At 42.9% G+C, this 18,254-nt stretch overlaps 1 protein-coding gene and 1 long non-coding RNA gene across 2 annotated transcripts; one reads left to right on the forward strand and one right to left on the reverse strand.

Moving 5' to 3' along the window:
- Positions 1-814: 814 nt before the first annotated feature.
- On the reverse strand, positions 815-8,033 carry LOC147139001 (uncharacterized). The gene is made up of 3 exons (XR_015088986.1): positions 7,333-8,033; positions 3,614-3,803; positions 815-1,082 (listed from the first exon to the last, which is right to left on the reverse strand). It is a non-coding gene; the product is annotated as an uncharacterized LOC147139001 (long non-coding RNA).
- Positions 7,951-14,743, forward strand: LOC147139002 (diencephalon/mesencephalon homeobox protein 1-B-like). Its single transcript, XM_086047424.1, has 5 exons — positions 7,951-8,381; positions 10,463-10,620; positions 10,738-10,916; positions 11,970-12,387; positions 14,237-14,743. The coding sequence occupies exons 2-5, from the start codon at positions 10,467-10,469 to the stop codon at positions 14,653-14,655; spliced, it is 1,170 nt and encodes a 389-aa protein (XP_085903550.1). The 5' UTR covers positions 7,951-8,381; positions 10,463-10,466; the 3' UTR covers positions 14,656-14,743.
- The last annotated feature ends 3,511 nt before the right edge of the window (positions 14,744-18,254 follow it).

Here is an 18,254-nt window from a genome sequence, read left to right on the forward strand (position 1 = left end):
TCAAGTGAGTTTCAAACTTTTTATAGCTACTATAAGAACATCAACCTCCATGTTTATTTCTATACCACATATAAGTACGGCCGCAATGACCAACATTAAAACATGATTGTCGGCCCATCAAAAATAAGACAGCAGATTTGTCTCCAACTGGATAAACATTGGATAAAATTATTACTTTTTTTTTTTTTTTTTATCAAGCAAAGTGTCCTGAATATTGATCTGATCGTTTATTCTTGTATTTAGGGTTTAGCGTTAGGGTTAGGTAATATACAGTACATTTCCCCATTGCACATTTTATACAGGATTATTGTATTTCATCAATACAATTGAAAAGATTAATTTAAAGCGGGAGTCAACCCAAACATTCCAGCAGGCCCACTAGTTGAAATACCGCATTTTGATTCATGTTGCGTGAAAATGCACCTGTTTTTAGCCCTCTCTGGGGGCGGCCATTTTGTCTTCTGTCCACTGCTCACAACGACCAATCACGGCTGACCTGTTTTCTGAATGTGAGTCGTGATTGGTCGTTGTGAGCAGTTGTGATGTCATTTTCAATCGACAGAAGTGACAAAATGGCCGCCCCCAGAGATGGCTAAAAACGAGTGGATTAACACTTATTCCACAAGCGCAATATTTATCAGAATGCCCTGTTTCAACTAGTGGGCTTGCATAGAACATATTCTTGCTGCCTGTCCCGCTTCCCAAAATTAGACTTAACCATGAAATATTGTCATTTCAATCAATGTTTTTCTAAACCTATTTTCAATACTACTTATTCCAATATTATGCAGTTTCACTAGCCAGTTATCCATGATAAGACGTGTCACCTTGCACAATACAAATAGCAATAAAGCACAGTGTAAAGTTCAGGGGCATGTTTTTTTTTTTTACAAAAAAAATATTGCTCCCGTAGGGTCTCTACATACCCGCCGGGCAGCATTTGACCCTCCAGCACCTCCGCGTTTGTTTCACATGCCCTCGCAGGCCGCGACTGCTTGCTCAGTGGCTTAATGGCGGATGCGGCTCTTCACTGGAGGAGGTCAGCCAAAGCCTTTCTAAGAAGGCTCTTTGCAGAACACGGCCTAAAACCAGATTATAAAGCAACAATAAAAAACAATCCCTTATGCTCATTTCACAAAACAACACCGTACAGTAATAAAGCTTACAAAAAGAAGCCCCCCTGCATGCGTATGTGCATGCTAACTTCAATATATCAGCAGCCATTATTGCAATGAAGGCCTTTGAGAGAAGACTGCGCTTAAGCTGCACAGATGAGCCTCAATTCTCTAAATGTCAGAATCCACATGACCCGCAGATGCTTTAGCGCAGATTTGACAACAAAAGACAGATGTCGAGCGGTATTTGGCACTATCGCGCCGCCCGTCCGTTTGAATGGCGTAAAGAGCGCGAGCTGTTTCTAAGTGCTCCCAAATCAGATAAAAACAGACGGAGAAAACCCAACTTCTCCGTGTAAGAGCGCGCCGCTTTGTGCGGCTCATGTGGACCAGAGAGGATTACTCCTGGATGGGAGCCTGGCTTTAGGAGGACTATGAAGACGGGAATGTGGACTTTATAGGATCACGGGAGTCAAATAGTGGATGGGAGCCATTGTGTGGGCCGTGCACGTTGTTCTTGGAGGGCAATGCTCCTGCATTTCCACACAAATTCAGGATGTGTAGCAGTGGCGGCTGGCCAATAGCGGGCGCTAGAGGGCTGTCCTACCACTCGGCCATCACCTTGAATAAGAATAATAATGACGTATTTACAGTAAAAACTATTTTGCGCTGACGCGTGTTTATTTTGAGTGTAATTCCACTCTCAACCATGAGATGGCGGCACACTTATTTAGTCGGATATGGTGTCGATTTGAAAGAAGAAGGAAACAGGAAGTTATTTAGCTAGTTTTTGTTGAAAATGATGTAATCCGCTCTGATCCTGCATTGTACGCCCTAAGGAAGCGGCGGCTGTCGGTCGATTTGATCATATATATTTACAGGCATGATTATTGATGTATATTTTGAGATGATAAGTAATAAAACACAATTTCTTTACTGTAAACACAGAGGGATCGGTAGCCCGCTAGCGCAACATTTGCGCTAGCCATTGGCGTTGTTTTCTCTGTTTGTAGTGTTGTAAATGCTATGAAAACATGTCAAAGTAACCATTTGAAATCATCCCAATAATAGTAATTAACCGACTCCGTTCGGGATTCCTCTCCACTCTGACTCTGCTGTAGGTTTGGGAGCGCCCCCTTCCCCTGGGTGATAGGTAATTACTCCCAGATAAATCCATTGGCAATTTCTCCAGTAGCACCGTCAGCCCCCCGCACTTCCCCACTAGACCACTTCCTCCTTTTTTTTTTTTTTTTTTTGCTCCTTCTAAGCTCATGTAATGAATCACTAATCACTCATTCCCTCATGAGCATCCCCCAGCCTGTTATCTCTTAATTACCCCCTTCCAGGGGGTAACAGGGCACCGCGCTAGGAGGTGGGGGCGGGACGACGACAAATAGCATTCCAGCAAAGTCCATTTGTACCCGTGATGTACATCACATTTTCAAAATCCAGAAGTTTCAAGTCTCGAGAGGAGAGCGGTAGCGTACGCAGTGGCGGGCTAGTAAATTATCATCGTCGCCTGAGAGCCTCGGAGCGATGCTAGTTTATGGACTTTGGAGAACCAGAACAAAGCGACCTGTTCTCACAGCACTCCTTGGGACCCGAATGGTCCTCTGGTGGTCCATTTAGAAAATGGAGCGCCGAGCTCGCTCATTTGCCCGACGCGACGCTCGGGATTGGAAGGCCCGGACACAAATTGGAATCGGCAGCGAAACGGGGTCACGGGGATTCGTCGGCCGTGCGTGCGGCGAGATGGCGCGCGTGTGCGCGGGAGGTCCGCTCGCACAAAGGCCGACGCGTCTGCAAGCTGGTCGAAACAGACTTAGGGTTTGTCGCTGCCATTCAGTGTCTTTTGGGGGAATCCCCACACGTGGAATCGGCTCGATTCTTCCTGACCCGGGAGCTTTTTTTTTTTTAGGTCACGGTCAGGACAAGAGACATTCCCTCACCCCCCACCCCGAGCGAGCCAAAGTTCAAGACCTCGTAGTTTACATCATCCGTGCAAACCCGGAACAGCTTCCAAATCTGACAGGTGCCCCCTCGCAATTCCTCCTCTTACAGTTCTGGAATTTAATCTGGCTAATTTCAACACATCCCGCCGAGGATTTTAAAGATCAATTTGAGAATAAAAGGAGAGACCCTGAATGGCCCTTTTTTGCAATCCCGCTGTCCGTTTTGTGTCAATCGTTTAGTGAAAGCCTGTCAAAAATGGTTAGCTTCTCCAGAGAAACTACTTCTTTGCATCTTAGCCCCCGCTCTTGCCCTGCGTCTGCACAATTTCTTTCTCTCCTCTTGTTTCTCTCCTTTTGTTTCCATAAAGCGAGGGATTAGGAAAGATTTTCCCCCGTAAAGTAGTGGTTTGATGGGCTTTTATCCCACCATGTTGCTAAAGCGGTGTAGCCCCAGGATTAGGGCCCGACAATAGGAACCCTTGTGCTGGGCCGCAGCCCGAGGGGCACAAGCAAAGCGCGGCTCTGAGAAAGAGGGAGGAAACAAACCTGCCAACCTCGATATGTCAACGTCTGCAAGAGGGGAGCGTTTCGCCGGAGCGGCCTCGGGTTGCCTGCGCAGGATCGCGTCGGGATAAACTGGTGAGCAAAACTCGTGGTCACCTTCACGGAAGTGGGCAAGGTCTTTACGGGATGTTCTGGAGCTGCTTGGCACCGACGCATCAGCATGTCCGTTAAACTGTCCGGGAAGAGAAAAACGTCATCCGTCAGATATCCTAGGGACATTTATGATGAATTATTATTATTTTTATTTTTTTTGCTTGCTATGGTGCATAAAAAAATGATTTGCTTTTAAAGTTCACATTCAGATCAACTAAGTTTTTTTTTTTTTTTTTAAATATGCAGCTATTCTAAATTAATTGTGGTAGAGTATCAAGTAGAGTACCTAAGAATACTGTGTCCGTGGAAAAATGGCAAAAAAGTCACATTTTCTCCTAGACGTGGAGGTGGCCACGGCTACCTCTGGCCACCGCGTAGCTCTGCCCCTGTCTGTACTTGAAAATTCTCTGTAGCTTCCACCAACAACCCAGGTTAAACTTAGCTCCTCCCGAAGTCGAAATGTATCACTTTAATGTTACTTCTTTGACACCAATTACTATGTTCTCCATTTTGCCATCTAGTGAAAGAGCAAAAAAAAAAAAAAGAAGAAGAAAACATACAAACGGGAGTTTTTCAGTGAATGGCTGAGAAAAAAAAAGGGACTCAAATATTATGTTGTCCTGTTTGGATTTTAGGTCAGTCTGGTTGCCCTTTGGCATCACGCCGCCTCACGCAGGTCAGAGCCGGTACTACAGCGGATATCTGCTTTGGATGAGGCGACTCACCATTGTCAGTAAAGCGATGGCAGTAACACGTCTACACAGCCCTGTTCAATTGTCAGTTTTTATGATATTATAAACAATTACATCAAGATGAGTCAATGCATGGATGGATAAGGTGAACTGTGCACAACTCAATGCATTTTTAAAAATGATCTTTAGAGGGCAAAGTAAAAATCAACAAGTGAGGTAATGTGGTTGCAGGAGTGTGCACGCGACGCGCTCTTATCTGGGATGCGGCTGTGTTCAAAATGAATCAATCACATTCCAACTCAAGTTAAATGGGAGTAAGCACACACCTGCCTCCATTTAAAGTGCCTCTAATTAACCCTCAAATAAATTTCAGATGTTCAAGTGGGTTTTTCCTGGCAGATTTTTTGTGGGGGCGTATTTTTGACCTAACTGAGAGTAATTTGAACAGGGGTGTGTAAACTTTTCATATCCACACACTCTCGGGTCAGTTTGACCCAACTTGGTCAAAACAATGCAAGAAAAGTGGGTCAAATTGACACAATTTGTGGATCGGTCCATTTTTGACCCAAAATTGTGTTATTTTTAACCCAACTCTTTTTAGAGTGTAGCTGACCCCATCGTTCGTGTGATTCCAAAAACGACCTAATTATGGGTAAGTTTTATAGGTTATTCATTTGACCCCAAAAGTCGGGTCTAATTGACCCAAGTTGCAGTTGGATCCTTATTGACCCATAATGAGGTTATTTTTCCACACAAATGTTTTTAGTTGAGTACAAACTCTAAACATTTGGATCAAAAATGGACCCATCCACTACTTGGGTCAATTTGACCAAACTTTCTGGATTGTTTTATACAAAACGACACAAATTTGGGGGTTGTTCTGTACAAAAGGACCCAATTTCTGGGGTTGTTCTGTCCAACAAAGGAACCCAAGTAGTGGATCAGTCCATTTATGACCCACGATTGGGTTATTTTTTTAATACAGTTGTCATCTGGCGTCCAGCAGCGTGGAAGGCCTGCGCGACATTGCCGTTTGCCGTTTGGCAGAGAAGGTCGCCGCATTCCGACACGTGGCGTGGGACACACGCCAGGCCAACAGGCCTAATTGCAAGTCCGAGGATGGCTAATGGCAGCTCGCTTTGTTGCTCCAGTCGCAGGAGTCCCTTGGAAGGGCTCCATTCCCGGCCATACATCAAAATGATTAATTCCACCCAAATGAGCGCGCGTGCGGGCTAACCTTGACGGCGAGCGCGCGCGCGCGCCACGTCCCGCTAATATATTCATGAAGTTCAAGAAAGCTTAATGATACAAGTTAATGGGCTCTGAAGGCTGAAGGCGTCAACTTTCTCCTCGACTTGACGCGCAAGGCTGTGCAGTGGCCACTGGAGGAGTGAAATGACAAACATGCCGGCGTTCTAAAACCTGATTAAAATCCGAACGAGGTTCATAAATCGCCTCGGCTGAGCCGCCTCGAGTCCTGATGCAGGGATAAAGTTTGCAGGCGGGAAGAGGATGACGGAGAGGAAAAGGCGATGAGTTAGATCTGGAGAGGGGCTTAAAAGTGGGGGCTGAATGCGGGCCCGGCGCACAGAACAATGAGAGCGCCCGGGAAATCCACGGAAATCTCAGATGAATTTGAGGTTTAGGGAAAGTTAGCAGCCTGGAGGTGAGCACAATGAACGGCCGCGTCTGCAAAAGGAGAGCGAAAACTTCCATCGCGGCAGCCCAGAAAAGAACAAAATGGTTGCCATTCGAAAGCCAATGAGCTGCAACTTTGAATAAATCAATCAGATGAGAACTGACTGACTTGCTTTTCTTTGTCCAAAAAAGTGTGCATGTGTGTGCGTGTTGAGGAATATTTCTATGTACACACACAATTATACATTTACAGTTCCCCATTGCACAGCTTATACAGCATTTGCTATTCAAACACATCATTTATGCATACATGTATTTTCACTATTTTGCTTCTTCGCACTTTGTACTTTAATGTGCATATCCACCCATCCCTGTCCTACTTTTAAAATTTGTTTTGGCTCAGTCTTTAAATACCATTTTTACATGTTGCAGACCACACATGGTTGAATTCCTCTACAAAAAAAAAAAAAAGAAATCACGTGTTGTGATATTCAAATCAATTTCTGTTTGAAGAAAAGAAAAATCAGTCTATCATCCATCCATTTTTGTTCTGCTATTAACATCCCCTTTTGACTCAATGTTATAGTTTATTTCTTTATTTTACATATGTTACAGACAAAATGGTTAAATCGTTCCTATAAAGATTTTTTTCATCTTGGATATTAACATGGTTCTTTCTTTTTTTTTGTCAATCTCATTAAATTGATGAAATAATGTAATTTGCTGTATACAGTCAAGAAAATCTGTGTGCATTGACATGCTGCATAATGTGTGTTTCTACATACTTTATCTTAATGGATTCCACTGTAATAGCAGATAATTCCGTGACTTTAAAGGTAGATTTGAGATTCCTTCTTGTTTTAATTGCTTTTTAAATTGTTTGCCCACATCAGGAATGCAGAGGTCTTATTTCCATTGGCTCACAAAGTTAATCCGATTGTCCTTTTCTCTTTAGGCCAAAAGGCAATGCAGGGCTTTGTGGCCTGAGGGAACAAACAAAAAAAAAAAATCTAAATATTTAAAACAAAAATGAGTAAAAAAAAAGATGTTTTTATTTCTGAAATAAATCGGGCGACATGCAAGGATAACCAACCATCTGTTGCATGGGAGGAAAAATACAACAAAAATGTCAATTGTTAATTTTCTTTCCCACGCTGCATGGCTACAAATGTGTCCAAACATCGCCGGTGAAGTTTAGCATCTCACGGCAACCCCCCCCCCCCCGTCCCTTTTTTGTCCCCCACTCTGCACTCCACAAAATATGCAAGCTTTACTTACATTAAAAGGCTACTTCGTCTTCTTCTTTTCGCTGCCCTTAATTCCCAAACCTAAACGTTTTTTTTTTCCTTGCGGAGAAGAAATCTTTTGAGGAAAAACCTTGAAGAGGAGCGCGGGGCATTATTGTTTTAATCCTCTTACCAGCAGTCATTTGAAGACATTTTTTTTTTTTTTTTAGGGAGGGTGTGAGTGAGATGGCGTCTTGTCTACCAAATCCTGAACCCCCAAATAAATCCCTTGGGGGCCCGCCCGGGAGATGCTGCAGGCAAGAGCCCGGCAGCCTGCGTTTCCAGCTCGGGTGATTTTCCGGTGATCAGCCGCTAACTAACGGGCCCGAATGAACCAGAAAAAAAAAAAGACTTAATTAATTCAAATTTAAAGCTCTTTTGTCGTCATAATTACCATTAAACACAATATCTTTTTAAATGACAGCAGGTCACGGTATCAAAAGAGCACGAGTTTTCTTTTGTATAAATGCAAATGTAAAAATAATTAATAATATTGGATAAAATAATAGTTCGAATAGTAAATACAAAATAAGTAGGTAGTCGTTAATTCTGAGACGTTGGCATGAAAGTGCGGATGCTAAAGTTTACTAGGCCCACTCATTTAAATACAAATAAAAAATAGATCTGAATAGAATTTCATATGAATAAATAACGCATGGTTAATAAACGTTTTCTTTTTTTTATACAAAACAAACCACAATGAAAATTAAGGATGTATGTTGGCAGGAAAGTACCGATGCGAAACTTCAGTGGTGGAAGGAGGCGGGGCTGCTAGTTGGAAGAGAGCGACGTGATTGGCCGAACCCGTGGCGACGTCACTGCGCCCACTGCACTTTTAAAAGGGCCAAGAGATGGACGCCACAAGCATCCTCTCCACTTTTCAGGGACCAACCGGGATGTTTTCAGGATACTCACTAAGTCAAACGGGAAACATTTAAATTACATTTTCAAACCAAATAATGAAAATATGAGGATATTTGGTGTGACGATTTAGGAGCGGGTGGAGATATTTCACTTGAAAAGAGCACAACGAGGAAAGAGGTAAGTGGGGTAACATTGAAAAGTATATTGTTTTGTGATGACAATATCCAATTTTACTTTGGTGTTGATTATGGTTATTTTGTTAAAGTAAGGAAAAATACTCGTTAAAATCCACATAGCTGTTTAGAAATGTAACGCAAAAAAAAAAGATAAATAAATGTGCCAACCTCATCGCTTTGCATTTTGTTAGTCGATATTGAGACTAAAACGCGGTAAAAAGAAAACAGAAATTGCTCTATCGGCACCATTATCCGGATTATTTCAATATACTTGTTTTCAAGAAATTGTTTTTGTATTTTCGTGTGTGCGTGTACTCTGCTAAATGTCCTATTAATTACTAAAGTCAAAAATAAATGCTGTGAAAACGATTCATAAAGGATGGCGCTGTAATACTTTTTGCACAGTACTTTAAATTGTATTTAAATTGTAGATATTGTAAGATGACAAATGCTTTTTTTTTTAATCTCCGTTTCACGTTTGTTTTTTTTCACCCCACAACGTTTTCAATACAACTTCCACGCCTGGAGCCAAATGCTATGCAACTCATAAATCCACGGCAATTAGCATAATGAGGGTTAAATCACAGCCCGGAGCCACGTGTCCTGAACGACGACAATGTTGATTTTTATTCTCTTCTTTAATGCATCTTAAAACGGTGCAGATTACACCAAGATCAATCAGTAATACTGCCTCGGGTTGATGTGGGCAAAAGAATGAAAGATAATGTTATTTTATAAGGAAATTTGATCACACGCGCGACCTTTCATGTGTCAGCCAGAATGATAAATTAATAGCCCGGTACAGTTCAAACCTATTTGCACCCACATTAGACAAGAGTCCACGGGGACCCCACGCAAATGTGTCAGTCAGCCTGCAGGCGTTTGGAACATAACACGGAGCCATGCAGGACCCGAAAAAAAACAAAACAAAACAAAACAAAAAAACAGCAACAACCAAAAAAAACGAGTTAAACTGTCACACAGTAAAGAAAACAATTGATATGGGCAGGTCATTAATAATGTATAATAGCCATCGTCAACTTTAAAAAGAAAAACAATATATATATATAAAGAGGAATGTAAGAACGTGTATTTCAAGGTATAAATAATATCAAACAAAAACTCTGAAAAGTTGTCAATGTCAGAATGATTTAAAAAAACATGACTAGAAAAATATTTTGATACAAAAAGAACATAGTGTAAAGAGAAAAAATATACCGGATATATAAAATGACTATCGTTGTTCAGAAGAGCCAATTATTTCCTGCAAAGTAGTTCTATTGCATAAGTTGACGATGATAACGAAGCATCATGATCAAGACATTTTTTGCAAAACGTAATTATACTTATTCTAGTATAAAACATTTCATTTGATTGCAACATTTTCTGTGAACAAATTGCACAAGGATGCAAATGTGATTAAATTCTTTTTTTAAATTAGACATTCTTAGTTTGAAATATACAACTAAATTGAACATGAATGTATTTTTTGTCGTATGCGTAACCTAAATAATAAGAGTGTAGTAATAGTATGATTATTTTATTCATTTGTCCACAGCATCACAAGCCCTTTTTTTTTTTTATAACGACATTGAGTGTGAGAAATTTTGCTTTAAATGCAACCTTACTGTTCTGGTCAATTTACAATTCATTGATGCCAATTCTAAATCACACGCACACACACATACTGTCGACTTGCTTCCACCTGTTGCCATCTAAATGACCCAACACCAAACTCAACGATAAAAAAATGATAACGCTTCCTTCAAGTTGACTCTTATATTTCTCATTTGTGCTGGTTATAACCCCCACGGAGAAATTCTTACACTCTGCAGTTGGCAGTATAGTGTACATTTTGTGTTGCACATCACCCAGAGAACAACCAGAAAACGACTCTTTATAAATAATTCATCCATCTATGCCGGTGACGTATAGTGACAGGCAAACGCTCTTAAGCAAAAGTCATATCCACTTTGGGCTGGTGCCTTTAAATTTTTTAGAAATGTAAAATACGCATTAGGCTCAATCAAGGTTGGAAACACAGCAATTAGTGGCCTGACACTGACCTGATGCTTCCTCCAGGGTCATGCAGCACTACGGGGTAAACGGCTACTCCCTGCACGCCATGAACTCCCTCAGCGCCATGTATAACCTCCACCAGCAGGCGGCGCAGCAGGCCCAGCACGCCCCCGACTACCGGCCCTCGGTGCACGCCCTCACGTTGGCCGAAAGACTGGCTGGTAAGTATCAGCCGCCGGTCACGAGGCGTCGCCGCCGACGCCCCCTGCGGCCGAGGGGGGCCTGAATTCAACGTGCCGCGTGGCTTGTTTTTCCTCTCAACGGCTGCACATTTCAAGACATCATCCTGGAGGCCCGCTACGGCTCTCAGCACCGAAAGCAGCGACGCAGCAGGACGGCCTTCACCGCCCAGCAGCTGGAAGCTCTGGAGAAGACCTTCCAGAAGACGCACTACCCGGACGTAGTCATGCGGGAGCGTCTGGCCATGTGCACCAACTTGCCCGAGGCCCGAGTGCAGGTAAAACGCCGACGAGATACGATCGGTCATTAGGATGTTTTTAAATTTTTTTTCTGCTTTGACTTGGGAGCAAAAATTTGAGATACAAGCGCCGTATGGTGGCACGGAACTCAACTCACTTCACCACAAGTACAAGTGGGGCAGACAGTGATCAATTGCTGACGAAAAGGCTGGAACGAAGAGCCCGGTTGAAGTTTACTGTCAAACTAAACATCAAACAAAGGGAATCGCGTGTTTAAAACAACTTTGCAACATCAACAACTAGCTCAGCTTTTGGCTGATTGGAATGCCCCAAGATGCCACAAGATGGGGAAGAAGGAAGCCCAGGCTAATCGGAAAATAAAGTCAAAGACGTATTTTGAAGTGATAGATCTCAAGTGAGACATCATCTTTGTATTTTGGGAAGGAGCTCAGTTTAGCCTGGGTTGTTAGTGGAAGTTAGTCCTTTGGTCATTTTTGGGGAGGTTAATTACTGGCATTTTTTTTTTTTTTAGCAGTAGCAAATTGTGTGAATTTACTATCACCGGCTGATTTATTTGGCATGTATTATATTTTCAAAGTAAAAAAATTGCCCAATTTTTGCCAATCTTTTTTTGTTGTTTGTATTGCCACAGCACAGCGTACGACAAAGGATGACATTCAAACATCCCCCCCAAAAAACTGCAAATAAAGATTTTTCTCTTTCTTGTAAACTTTAACACATAACAATGGAAAATCTAAATTTCCCTGTGTAATTCATGTCTTCATTATAAAGAGACCAAAAACAAGGTTCATTTATTTGTTTTGTTCTTTTAAATCAATCAGACCATTAATCGGTTACATTAATAATAATGTTCGGCTAAGTTGTCGACTGAGGGGTGGGGTGTATTTTTGTTTGCCAATGGAGAAAATGTGGAGAAGATGTCAACTCTGCACAGTACGACCGAAACCTGGAATCAACCCCCCAACCTCAGAATTGTGACGTGGATGTGCTTACCACTTTTCCACCGTATGGCCTATTGTGTTAAATGGTGACAAAAAAAAAACAAAAAACGCATAATGTCTTACCTACAGGTGTGGTTCAAGAACCGGCGTGCCAAATTTCGCAAGAAGCAGCGCAGCCTGCAGAAGGAGCAGCTCCAGAAGCAGAAGGAGGCGTCAGGAGGCGCCGAGGCCTCCGCCGAGGACACCAAGGCCGAGGCGACGGCCCCCGCCGACACCCGCCCCACCCCGCCTCCTCCCTCCTCTGCCTCATCCTGCCACTCCGAGTCAGACAAGCTGGCGGCGGCAAGGTCTCACGAGCCCGGTGAGACGAGCGTGGAGGTGAACGTCACCTCCCCCGAGCCGTCGGACGGCGAGTCGGCGGCGGAGGACAACGCGGACGCCGAGGAGGACAGAGTGAGGGGGAGGAACAGGGAGGAGGCGCAAGGGCATGGGGAGACGCAGCCCGGTAGCAGCTCGCCTTCCTACAAGCAACTCAGTCCGACTTCAGGTATGAAATACTGTCTTCATGTAGATGTACATGAACATACTCTATTCTGGGGCCTGTTTTGTGTGAATGCCAAGTTAAGCGTGACACCGTGCAGCACAGGTGGGGGCCTTAGTTGCTCATTTTACGACTCGGCTAAACCTAAAGGAAGACTCGACTTGACGTTCATGAGGCTCCACGACTCGTCAATGATAGTGCAGTAGTACAGTTTTGCCACATCTGTGCGCGATATTTTGTTGTGGTCTGACGAGACAAAGGTAGAAGTTACTGTACCCCCTGTGGCGTCCGGCCGGCTGTCGGCACGTCACGCTGGCAAAGCACACCGCAACAACAGACAGCGACGCTGACAATTAATGTACCTTCTGCGCGCATAAGATGTAATACCATTCCATACCATCGGCGGCGGTAGTCACCATTTCTCATGGTTAGAAAACTCCAACCGGTAAAATGTTGGGCGGATTATAACAACGTAAACGATGCATTCGGCTCTATTCTTCGCTCACGATGAACTCCCACGCGCAGTAAACCATCACGTTCTTGACACGGTATTGTGAAATACTTACATGGTCAACTCTCGCTCTTGTACTTGTAAGAAGATAAAGTCGGCGGAGGCGTGCTCGCTGTTTTTCCGCCTTTGTCACTCCACGTAGGTGCTCCGAGCGCGGATTTGCTAGCTAACAGCAAATCAGAGTGATCAAATGTCACGACTGGCGACGCCGATTCAACATACGTAAACGCCCCCAAGACGGGTTACGACACTACGACGGTGGCCACTACACTAATCAGACGGCGCTTAAAAACGCAACGACAGGGCCTTAATTCTAAAAGGTATATGTTTGGTGAGAACAACACTGCGCATCATCCAAACAAACACCACACCTGCAGTGTAGCACGGTGGTGGCGGCCTCATCCCTTGCGGCTGTTTTTCTTCAAGTAGGAAAAGCCTACTAGGACAGCTGAAGCTTATTTGGGATTAATCAGACTGGACCGGTGGCAAGTGTGCGCTGACTCCCATTTAACATTCGATCGAATGTCATGTCTTGTTTTGAAAACATCCACACTTTTATAAGAGGAGACGATGTGCATACTTGTGCAACCACATCAGTTATTTATAAAAAGAGTTGATTGAAAATTCAGCTCCCGAACCCAGTTAGGCGTAGCAACATAACATTTTGGTAGGCATGTCTCTTATGAGTAGACCCACAAAAAAAAAAAAGAACCCATGTCTCGAAAAGACACATTAAGCATTGGCGAAATTTTATAACTCCCCATAAAACACCAATGTCCAATAATTCTAGTTTTAGGGGCATGCATGTGATACCAGTTTCACTTAGCAACTTGAAATTTGGCAGACCCAGTGAGATTCATGCAAAAAATACACTTTTACATTTTTTGTAAATTATGAAATCATTTTTGAATTTGTGTGTCGTTGGTTTTTTTTTTATTGTATTGAAGATTAAGAATGGCACAATTGTGGTTGTCGAAGGAAGATCTGAACTTGATATTATTCAGTTTGTCATTGGACAGGAGGATTGTGCTCAGTGAGGGAAATATTCAGGCCCACCCTGATTTTTCCAGGCCCACCCATTAGCCACGTTCTGGCCCCGCCCCTGACGTATATTTCGAGAGCCACAAACAAGTCTCAAGGAACCATGCTCAAAAAGACACGGAAAGTCAGCCATTTTAGTTTGACGCGGACATTTTGCAATCGGCCCTCAAAAACACTCAAAACTATTCGTAGCCGAATCGGAACCCCAACGGCTGGTGCCAATCGATGAAAAATGTACTTTTTTTTTTTTTTTTGTCAAGGCGCGTTGACGTGAAGTAACCAAATCCTCTTCCTGTCTCTCAGACTCCCCCCTGAGCTCGCCCGCCCTGCCGTCCTCCAGCAGCGCGTCGGGCGGCCCGGCCCAGGGCAACTCGTACGCGTCGTCGCCTCTCAGCCTCTTCCGGCTGCAGGAGCAGTTCCGCCAGCACATGGCGGCCACCAACAACCTGGTGCACTACCCGTCCTTCGACATGAGCGCGCCGTCCTCGCTGCCCTACTTGGGCATGAACGTCAACATGCCGCCGCCGCTGGGCTCGCTGCCCTGCCAGTCGTACTACCAGACGCTGTCACAAGCCCAGCAGGTGTGGAACAGCCCGCTGCTGCCGGGGGCCTCGGGCGGCCTTACGGGGAGCCTCAATAGCAAGACCACCAGCATCGAGAACCTCCGGCTGAGAGCCAAGCAGCATGCCGCCTCGCTGGGATTGGACACGCTCCCCAACTGAGGGCGCTGCCATGCCAAAGCGCGTCCGCACTTTGCGTGTTCGCCCTACGATCCCGAGGCAGGGGGGGGGGGGGGCCGGGGGCGACGGGCGATTTCCTCACTCGACCATCTCGCCTGCGCGCAAAAACTTCGACATGAGCATGTGGCTGCCGGGAGAAGATAAGGGGGGGGGGGGGGGTAAGATGAATGCACTGGAGTGAACTCTAAATCTACAATTGATGGCACCCGCAAAAAATGTTTGTAATTGTCTAAAGATGCCACAAGAGGGCGGCAAAGCCGTTGAAATTCGACTCACTTCAGTCTACTTCTTTGGCACCGAGATGATCAAGAGTAGGTGAGTTTTTCCAGCAATAGTTAGTTTTCGGAAAAGAAAAAAAAAAAAGAAAAAAAAAAGTAGGGCTTCACTGTACACTATGCTTGTGGATATTGTTGCGTTTCCTATTCCACTTTTGCAACAGAATGAAATCCTCTCATAAGCCAGATGCATGCTTGCAAACATCGCATTGAGCTGAAGCAAGGCTTTCCGTTGCCGTTGAATTAACGTTCAACAAAAAGCAAGTTCGGAATATAAATTGGTCGCTATAATCCAAATTCATAGTGTTTGTTTACTTTGATTTTTTTTTTTTTTTAAATGCTTGACATCATAACAGTAATGCGCACACTTATTTTTGCTCAAGTGCTCCCTCAGTTGATGTGAAGTGTAAATTAACTTGGAAAAAAAAACAAAAAAAAAAAACACAGCAATCCCCGCCTCCCGCGAACAGTGAAAAATCAAGAGTAATTGATGCCCCTCCCTCACACACTTCATAATTGCCTATATTATTAGCGGTAGTTTAAACCGTAAACATATCACAAAATAGGATCCTAGCGCGTTTATATAATTTCTACTCATCTTACAACAATACTGTTAAAAATGTGGCTTCCAGATGACTGGGTTTAGAAAAAAAAAAAAAAGGAACCGGAAGTGGACACGTGCAGTACATGTGAAGAAGACTCTCCGTAACAACCCAGGCTGAGCTTAGCTCCCCAACATACAAAGCTTGTCTCTCAGTCGAGATGTACCACTTCAACATACCCTCTTGGACGAACTTTACTTTATTTCCCTTTTTAGACAAGGCTGTGGCGCCGTCTTATTGGATTTCCAAAAGAGCACAAAAAATTGAAATAAGTGAGTTATTTTTTTGTGAATAACAGAAATTACCCCCCCCAAAAAAAAATGCAAATAGGTGAATTTGTGATAAGCAAACCATGAATGTTGTTAGGGATTACTGTATAAAATGGAAAGTACAATGAGTTGTTTTAAATTCAAACACAAATGATTATTCACTTTTTTTAAATTTTTTTTTTAAATCGCTAAAGAAGTCAAGCGATGAATGTACGTGCTAAGGCTAACAAAAAAAACAAAAACAAAAAAAACAAAACAGCCGTATTGTTATGGGAAATCTTGAAATAAGCGCTGTCTGATCATTTGAGCAAACTGCAAAAAAAAAAAAAGGGAACGTGAGCAACGTGTGTCGGGCTGGTCCAAAAGAATTTTACACCACAGAAGCGACAAGAGAAACTGTCAAAATTCGACAAGTTGTCGCTTTAAAAACAAAAAAACAAGAGCGAGCCAAGTCTATGTATATTATCTCTGTACATTTAAGATGTGTATCTTTCAATCGTTAAAAAAAAAAAAAATGAGAGCGAAGTGAGTAATTTATCTGTGAAATGTGAGGAAATAAATCAAATTTGAGAGATGAAAACATGTTTGCCTCTTCTTGTTTTCCATTGTAATATAAATGGAAGCGATAACCTACAGTAGTAGGGTCACAAACATGTCGGGGGGGTGGGGGGAATAAAAAAAATCGAGTCATACATTTTTTTCGTGAAGTATTTGTGATTAATTTAATGTTATCTTCATTGAAAAAACGTTTCTTTAAAAAAAATTGCGACATTTTTTTGTTGGCCCCCCCAAAATTTTCAATGATATTAATAACCTACAGTATTAGGGTCACAAAAAAATTGGGGGGAAAAAAAATACAAGAATCATGTCATACATTTTTTTTTTGTGAATTATTTGTGATTGATTCAATGTTATCTTCATTGAAAAAAAAGTTTCTTTCAAAAAATAAGGACATTTTTTTGGGTGGTCCCCCAAATTTTTAATGATAGGAATAACCTACAGTTGTAGGGTCACAAAAACATTGGGGGTGGGGGGGGATAATACAAGAATGAAGTCATATTTTTTTGTTAAGACAGTATTTGTGATTGTTTTCATTTAAAAAAAAAAACGTTTAGTTAAAAAAATAAGGACATTTTTAGGTGACCCCCCAAAATTTTGAATGATAGTGTATACTGTTGTGTGTTACTTATTATCTGGGTGACTACAATTATTTTAGAAAAATAAACCAAAAAATCATTCTGTTTTCTAACAACTTGAGCAGTTTTTGGTATAGAATCCTGAAAAAAAAAAAAAAAAAAAAAAAAAATCCAGAAGTTGAATATTTGTTCTGCCCCGCACATGCACCACCTTCGACCTCCTCTCCCACACACACGACGCAGTTTACTTTCATCACGCGACCCGTAAATAATTCGGGCACACAGGCGTCCTCGGCGCCGAGGCTCACGACGCGGCGCGCGGGGGAGAACCTGTCGCTTGTTCAGATGCTGCGGGAGAGCTAATCCTGAATGAAGCGGGGGTGTCACAGCCACCCGTACAAGACCCCGACCCCCCCACCCCCACCCCCTTTGCCCCTCCCTCAATCCACATCCATCCTGTCATCTGAGGTTTGGCTGCACCGAAACCGAACGCTTTTGCCATAAGAAGATTACCTTGGGTCGGGATATCGATGGATTAAGTAAGAATAGAAGGAGATAAAATAGGAGTGAAAGCTTTCATGCAGTCAGCAAAGTTCACACACCTGTGTTTTTTTTTTTTTTTTTTCTTCTAACCACACCAGCAAGGCCTTCTCCACTGACCTACATTTACAAAATAAATCCTTACATTTGTTCCATGAAACGATTTTAAATTGATCCATAAGTCTATTCTCTGTATTAAGTGACTTTTCTCTTGGCTGAACTGTTTCCAGTAACATATTCTTCTTCTTCTTTTTTTTTTTTTAATCCAATCAGATTTCAGCCTCTGTGTTGCTATGCTAGCGTAATCTGCCCAGGGGGCTTCAGAATCAATCATGCCGGCTATTGTGACAAACGACATCAGCAACGGGGCAGCTTTAACCAATCAAGTTTCAAAATTCATCCTTACAGCGCCAGAGAGCTGTTCCTTGATGATGTCAGCAGTTTCCCGTCCTCTGATTGGTTGGTCAGAGCAAGCCAAAATTCGACTAGCAAAACCGCGATCTAAAGGAATGAATATATTTTTTAAAATTAGCATCTCTGCTGAGTTTGATGTATTTCAATTTTTTTTTTGTCATGTTATTAGATAAATATTGATTGTCAACTGCTCTTGATGATGTAAGCAGTACGGTGGTTTGTATAATTGTGACCTGGCAGTAGCGGTATTAAGTGGTGGATTAAGTCCCCGCCGCTGCTCTAAACTATATTAGATCACTTTCTTAAGGCTAGAAAGGAAGTAGTTGGTGTTTCACTAATGGGACA

This window comes from Filicampus tigris, chromosome 12 (assembly GCF_054856515.1).
Source record: "Filicampus tigris isolate MCC_2025a chromosome 12, RoL_Ftig_1.0, whole genome shotgun sequence".
Taxonomy (NCBI): domain Eukaryota; kingdom Metazoa; phylum Chordata; class Actinopteri; order Syngnathiformes; family Syngnathidae; genus Filicampus; species Filicampus tigris.

Coding starts and splice junctions, on each gene's coding strand:
- LOC147139002 (XM_086047424.1), top strand. CDS start 10,467: ATGCAGCACTACGGGGTAAACGGCTACTCCCTGCACGCCATGAACTCC. Junction 10,917..11,969: donor TGCCCGAGGCCCGAGTGCAG/GTAAAACGCCGA, acceptor TCTTACCTACAG/GTGTGGTTCAAGAACCGGCG. Junction 12,388..14,236: donor GCAACTCAGTCCGACTTCAG/GTATGAAATACT, acceptor CCTGTCTCTCAG/ACTCCCCCCTGAGCTCGCCC.